Source organism: Mastigoproctus giganteus, chromosome 3, assembly GCF_048544385.1.
Source record: "Mastigoproctus giganteus isolate SK-2022 chromosome 3, ASM4854438v1, whole genome shotgun sequence".
NCBI lineage: Eukaryota > Metazoa > Arthropoda > Arachnida > Uropygi > Thelyphonidae > Mastigoproctus > Mastigoproctus giganteus.
In genome coordinates, this window is record NC_143577.1 from 254592148 (window position 1) to 254599476 (window position 7329).

A 7329-nucleotide genomic window follows, 5' to 3' on the forward strand; every position below is an offset into this window, starting at 1 on the left:
TAGTAATTCTCCCACTCTCTTAAAAACTCACTGAAGTAATTTCAATTCTCTTCCTCATTTATTCTTTCTGTTTTCTTTAATAATCTTTCTTCATCTGTCTTTTCATCCTTCGACCTATACATAATAGCAGCAAATACACTAGGTTTGCTGCTCATTGCCAAGTATATAATGAGGTCAGGCCCAGTTTGATGTCATGTTTTCAACTCTGATTTTGTGTCTCTCACTGAGGAGACCTTAGATCAGGGTTTGAAACCGTGGCTGGATAGTGACGTACACTTTAAATAGAAATATACTTCTCTGTTGGAGTAATGCAATACCATTAAGAACCCATGACAAAGTGCTTTCATAATACGAAATAAATGCATTAAGTAGAAGAAAGTTAATCAATCAAAAGTCATATTTTGATCAATACATGTATAAAGGAAACTTTCCCCCTAAATTGTTTAATATAAGTGTATTGATCAAAATATGACTTTTGATTGATTAACTTTCTTCTGTCAGGTTCATTAAATTCTGGATAATAAGCTTTTTATGTGTATAGATTTATTTCCATGAAGGAGGTGCTATATAATGTTGCTTATCCTTTAATGCCAGCTAAAATATTTCTGCTAAACTGCAGGAAGTTTAAAATCTTTTGAGTACTCCTTGAAATACTAATATTTATGATATTGATGATGGTATATCTGGCTTAATGTCCAAGTTTGCAGACGATACAAAGGTTGGCAGGGTTGTCAAGGACACTACTGACGCTATGCTGCTGCAACAGGATCTGGAAAGGTTGAGCAGATGGGCTGAGAGGTGGCAAATGAAGTTTAACATTGACAAATGTAAAGTACTACACATGGGAAACAGCAACCCCAGAGCAACGTATCAACTCTGTGGTACTACACTGACAGTGGTAGAGAATGAAAGGGACTTGGGGGTGGTTGTGCAGGCAGATATGAAGTTCTCTGAGCAGTGCAGACGGGCTGCAAGAGTAGCTCATGGAGTATTGTCAATGATATACAGGAATTTTTCCAGCAGGGATAAGGAGGTGATTATTCCATTGTATAAGGCGATGGTCAGGCCACACCTAGAGTACTGTATACAGGTCTGGAGGCCTCATTTCAAGGATGTAGAGCTGCTGGAACGAGTACAGAGAAGGGCAACAAGATTAGTGAATGGAACAAAGGGGTGCTCTTATGAAGAAAGGCTTAAGTTTTGCAAATTACAGTGTCTGGAGACTAGGCACCAGCGAGGTGATCTGATAGAGGTGTATAAAGCCTTGAATGGTTTAAGCATGCTCAATGCTGATGGGATTCTTCCTCTAGCTCAGAAAAATCACCTGAGAGGGCATAAATTCAAATTGAGGAAAGACAGATGTAGGATAGACGTGCGGAAATTTGCCTTTAGCCAGCGGGTGGTTGGTTGGTGGAACAGACTTCCATCCCTTGTGGTGGAGGTTGATAGCCTAAATAAGTTTAAGGCTCAGCTGGACAGGTATTTTGAACGAACAGAGGGGTGAAGTGGAAGTGGGTTTTTTTTTTTTTTTTTTTTTTTTGGCTGATGCTGCATAAGCTTGCTTTCTTGCATCAAATGCCTCTACTAATGCTAATTGCTTAAAATTTATATTTTATTGATTCATACTTAGTTTTAAGAATAATAATAAATTTTTCTGTTTTGTTTTAGGAATGTGAAGACACAATGAAACACATAACTGATAAAGTGGAAAAAAGCTATCAGCAGTCAACAAAAGAGTTGAGTGATCTGTTACAGAACAAAGTAAAATATATACAAGCCTTGAAATGGTGATACATTACATTTTATTTCCATTACTAAAGGAAAAACTGTATTTTTTACCATTGAAATGGAAAGGAACCAGTGAGTGTGAATAGAATATTTCTCCTAGATGTTAAAAAGATGATTCAGTGTAAAGTGAAGAACACTCTATGCCCAGAAAAAGTTCAGTATGTCTGTGTTCAAGCCCTGAAAGAGGAAATAACATATATATAAATTTTGATATATAACAAAGACCCAACACCAGACTTAAAGCTGTGACTCATTATGTTAACTATTGAGGAAATGACTTTCATTTGTAAGTTGGGTGCCATGTGAATAAATAAATGTGAAAACAAATGGACACGACGAGTGGATAACTTCGGTATGTTTTTAGAAAACAAATTACTTTTAATATTTTTATGGAAAAGTGTTGATTTGTGAATTTCACTTTCCTGAAGAAATTATAAACTCTTATGAACTGTATATTTAAAAGAAGGGGGAAAAATGAGAACTTGTTTATTGGCATTATGTCGATAATCATTTGTTTTACTGAATTGACAAAGGACTTGATTAAACACCAAAGAGTGTACTTTTGCTTAAGCTATTTTCAACAAATAGGTAAGATATATATACACATACATACACATCCACACATATATATATATTGTAACTCACCATGTTCTTTAACTGGTGCAAACATTTTGTATGCATTGTTTGAAAAGAATGCATATTATTTAAACCTAGTAAACAGTTTTTTACAGGAAAAAATAAGTGTGAAAACAATTATGCTCATTAATTAAAAAAAAATTGTTAATGAATCAAAATGATTTTGATCCAAGATAAAAGTTATCAAAAAAGTAGTTTATTTTGATGATTTTTTTACCTTTCTGAAGAACATGTTTTTTAAAACAGTTTTTTATCACTGGGCTATATTAATGAATGTAGCTAAAAATCGAGTTTGTTATTGGTGTGAAGAACTTGATTTGTTATTTAAGAAATATTGGTAATGTTTAGAAGAGCTATTGAATAAATCAGTTGTTTCAAAGCAATTCTTTAGCAGAGGGAAAGGGATGTAATGAAGGAATATTGAACAGTCCGAAAAACAGTCATTTTATTCAAAGCATTTCTCTAATTCAGGAAAGGAAATGTTATGAAGAATATTAGAGTAAGTATTGCAAGAAAATTGTCAATAAAATATGCTCATTTCTGAAAATTAGTTTTAATAATAAATTCTACTAAATAAAAATGTAAGGACTAAATATTGTTTTTTTTCTCTCTCTCTCTCTCTCTCTCTCTCTCTCTCTCTCTCTCTCTCTCTCTCTCTCTCTCTCTCTCTCTCTCTCTCTCTCACCTTTCCTAAACTAGTAAAGAATTTGAAGAAAGTATAGTTTTCTTCTTTGAATCTCCCCCTCTCCCTCTGTCTTGTTTGATGATTTTATATTGAAATATGATTACAAACAATCATTGTGTCAACTGCCATAAGTAACTTAAAAAAATGATAATATTTTGGATAAAGTTTTGTTCTTCAGTTTGTATCTCTAAAATACTTATGCATTTATTATTTTTCACATTTTTATTCTTTTTATGTATAATAATTAAATTTTTATGCAAGTTATAGCCACCATATCAAAAATACTACAGATCTTAATGTCAAAATAGATGTTTTGTTTACAAACATCTGTTTAAAGTTGAGGACTAAAAAAAAAATTATAAATGAAAAATTCATTAAAATCTAATGAATTATAAATTTAATTTGACACTAAACTAAAAAATTAATGCTGCATTGATACTTGGTCATATATGGGATCTTAAACAGTGCACAAGGCGTAATTTATATATGGAAACCTCAAAGTTGTTGGAAAACTCTATGGAGCGGGGCATACATTTTGTTCTCCAACGTGTTAGTGTCCACAAGTAATATCTCTATCATAGTATGTGTTAATTATTTTCTTTCATTTTTGATTTGTTATTCATTAAATGCATGTGTACAGTCCTACTAATTGAATTGTAACAAGAATACACATAAGATAATATATATACTAACACCTTCCAGAAGTAAGCCATCATGAGTGTTAATAAAAAATTAATAAAGTAGCTCCACCTTTTGCTCAATGACTGATCAATCCATTGAAGTATCTTTTCAAAAACTTTTTTTAGTTTTTTCTCGCTTTATTTTATTTTATTATTATTTGTTTGTTTATTATTATTATTATTTTTTTTTGTAGCAGACAACATAATATTGTATCCTGTTTCTCCTTCAGTGCAATCTGCAATTTTGCTCTAGGTGATAGCATGAGCTGCACCCTGATCTGCATTCCAATTCATGCTAAAAATGTTTGGGTTCTCGATTGATCAGCTTTGTTATTGGCTTTCTTTTGTGCTGTCAGCCTCCCCACTCTTGTCAGTGGGTACCAGCAGGAGGAGTCTTCTGCTGGTACCATTGATTGGGTCCCAATGGTATATGATTGCTTAAACCCATAGAACTGAATGGGAATGGGATTTATTTCACTTATGGCAGTACTTGCTTAGTTTTGTCCAGTATCCTCGTGATGTGGACAGCTACTACTAAGCAGCTTTCCTGGTGATCGCCACATCTTGGTAAAGTGGTCTGAAACAAGTAACAGCATAAGACTGCACATTATGCAAACTATATATAATATTGGTATAGATGCACCATAATTAAACTACATACGTACGTAGTGTAAAGGCATCATTTTAATTATATCTCATATTGTGGCTACCTTCACAAGGTACCAGGTATTGTACTACTTCGAATAAGTAGCGCTTCTCTAGTAGCGAAGACTACTGTTACTTATTCTCAGTGGGCAATGTATGCAGTTTAATTTTGAGTTAACTGTGATGTATCTACACTAATATTATATAGTTAATTTAAACCCACGTGGAATTATGCCTTATGCATTTAGTCTATAAATACATTATGCAAACATATACTCTCCCACCCAAAACTTTGGAATCAGCATATGACAACAACTTTCGTTAATTTTGTTTTTGTTTTTAAATTAGCTATAATAATATAAAGTTTAATATAAAAAACAACACACTACGAAGTATTTTAAAATATTTTTTTAAGCCTTGAAAAATTTTACAGCAAAAAAATATTGAGATGATTTATATTAACATCTATACTGATTCTTCATCAAAATATCCTCCACAAGATGTTATCATGGCCTTACTGACACTTGTATTTCTGGCAATTAATTTTATAATACTGTCTTGAAAAATGGGCAGACTTCATTGACTTGACAGTCTAGATGATCCCATAAAAGATTTATTGGATTTAAGTCAGGCAATTGGGCTGGCCATTCCATAATTTGCAACACCTTCTGCACAGCTTAATGCAGTGCTTCAGGTCATTCTCTTGTAATATAAGATTTCTTCCACAAAGTTGAAATCCAGAATACATTCCAAAAATGACTTTGCCTTCTTTTCTTAAAATTCCCCTAATTCTGGATGTCACCAACTCCAGAAAAACAGAAGCAACCCCGGATCATGATGGACCCACCACTGTACTTGACTAAACACTGAGCAATGTGGCTGCATTTTTTCTTCAGTTGATTGATTCATAAACTGCACTCTTGGATCTAAAAATTTCAAATTTGGATTCATCCATCCACACTGATTTTCCACTCTTCAAGTTCGCAATGATGATTCTTAACCCAAGAACCGGTTCTTTGTATTTTCTGGTTTTAATAAGGGTTTTTTGGACTGTTACACGACCATGAAGTCCTGCTTGTTTAAGACAAAGTTTTACAGTGGATGTAAACACTGAAGTTTCTCTGTTCCTATTGAACTCAACTTGGATTTTGACTGTGGTAAATTGTCGATTTTGTTTAGAAATCGGTGTAATGGTCTTACGTTATAGTTACTCGCAATCGGCATGATCGTGGTTTTTCCTTTAAACTGTTAGTCTTCTTGAATCGTTGAATGGTAGTTTATACTCCTTTGAATGAAACACCTAGTTTTTGCCAATACTTCTATTAGAATATCTTTATACAAAGAAATACATTTCGAATGTTAGGCAAATCGCTGCAAAGGCGAGCCAATCGAAAGATCAGCCCCTTATCCATCAATGGATCGAACCATGGTGATTTGTCTAATGTTCGAAATGCAGTGATTCCCTGACCATTATTAGCCTCATGGGTCCAACAAGATAGGGCATAATGGTCAGTCTATTTTGTTTATTTTAATTTAATTTATTTTGTATTGTAGTTAGATTCTCTATCATTAGTGATATTTCACACAATTCGGACCTGGTGCTGTTAAACTCATTTAATTGGTTTTCAAAATTTGTTTATCCAAATTTATTTCTCATTTAGACTTTCTCAATTATATTTGGAGCATTGCTTCTACAATACATTTAGTCTTAGTTATCTTTCTCACCCTCTCCACTGAGGCACCTCCGTAGCCAGGTGGGCAGGAGCAGCAGTGCGTAGCACACGCTTCTTGATTAGATCGGGGTTCGAGCCCGTGCCCACCAAATACGGAGGATGCAGAAAGGTCAGGGAATGACCACCGCATATCCCCGGAGCAATATGGCCTTAGTTACTAATGCTTCTAAAAACCAAATAACAACTCTCCAATGGTTTGATTTTTTATGTTTAGTTTAACCTATTTTTGCTCTACTGGTTTGCCATACTATGGGCTTAATTTTTATATTTATATTTTTCATTTTAATTTTATACAACAAGCAACATGCAGAGCAATATTCAATTATGCTATCTCTGATGTTTGCCTAACTATTTATCTTCTTTCTTACTATTGTGGATGATTGCGGACACAGCAAAATGGAGACAGAACAAATAATGACAAATTTAATATTAATTGGAAAACATTAAATTAGATACATACAAAAGCTTTTGGTTAGTTAACCTTCATCAGTCAAACTGACAGTTAAGAGTGTGTACATGAGGGTGTGTACTGCCAGTCATGTATATGAACTGCGTGATGGTTAATTGTTGGATGTTGAAGCCTGTGGCTGTGACGCATGTGAACGTTGCCAACATTTGTCATTCATCAAAATGGTTGCTTCAATAATAGGGTGGACACGACATCCACTTCTCCTGTTGACTGAGGTATTAGAGCGTGTGATGTTCAGCAACTCCAACCAGGTGCGTCGAGTCATTACCTTGGATGTTCCTATTGATCGGTACGTGGTCATGTGTCTGGAGGTCACACCTGTCAAGGGTATGGGTGGGATAGCCACACCTTGCAAGATCTGCCATGACCAGCAATCTCAATGTGCCTCATTTACAGACCTAGGGTGGGTCTAGGCATGGGTTAGCAAGGTTCAAAATGAGCATTTGCAACCTTGTATAAAGGTTGCAGATGCTCATTTTGGAACATACCATCACAAAAAGGTTTAGAAATGTGAAATTCCTAGGTGATGCACTTTCTTTAAACACCAGCATATATATATATATCACTCTAAGAGTGTAAATTGTACCATAAGAAGAAACTTTAGCATAAACGTAATATGCAGGCTATTAGGCAAAAAGAAAAAAAGAAATGAAATGTTATCAGAATTTGCTTCAGTTTATCATTTTAAATGGA

The 7329-nt window shown here is 34.2% G+C and overlaps 1 protein-coding gene across 2 annotated transcripts in view; it reads left to right on the top strand.

Moving 5' to 3' along the window:
* psidin (phagocyte signaling impaired) overlaps positions 1-2115 on the top strand; it is a 513704-nt gene extending 511589 nt beyond the window's left edge. For both annotated transcript variants that reach the window (XM_090371034.1, XM_090371035.1), the window contains one exon: positions 1669-2115. In XM_090371034.1, coding sequence (XP_090227160.1) covers positions 1669-1791 — 123 coding nt within the window. In that variant the 3' untranslated portion in view covers positions 1792-2115. The remainder of the gene's footprint in view (positions 1-1668) is intronic.
* Positions 2116-7329: the final 5214 nt, after the last annotated feature.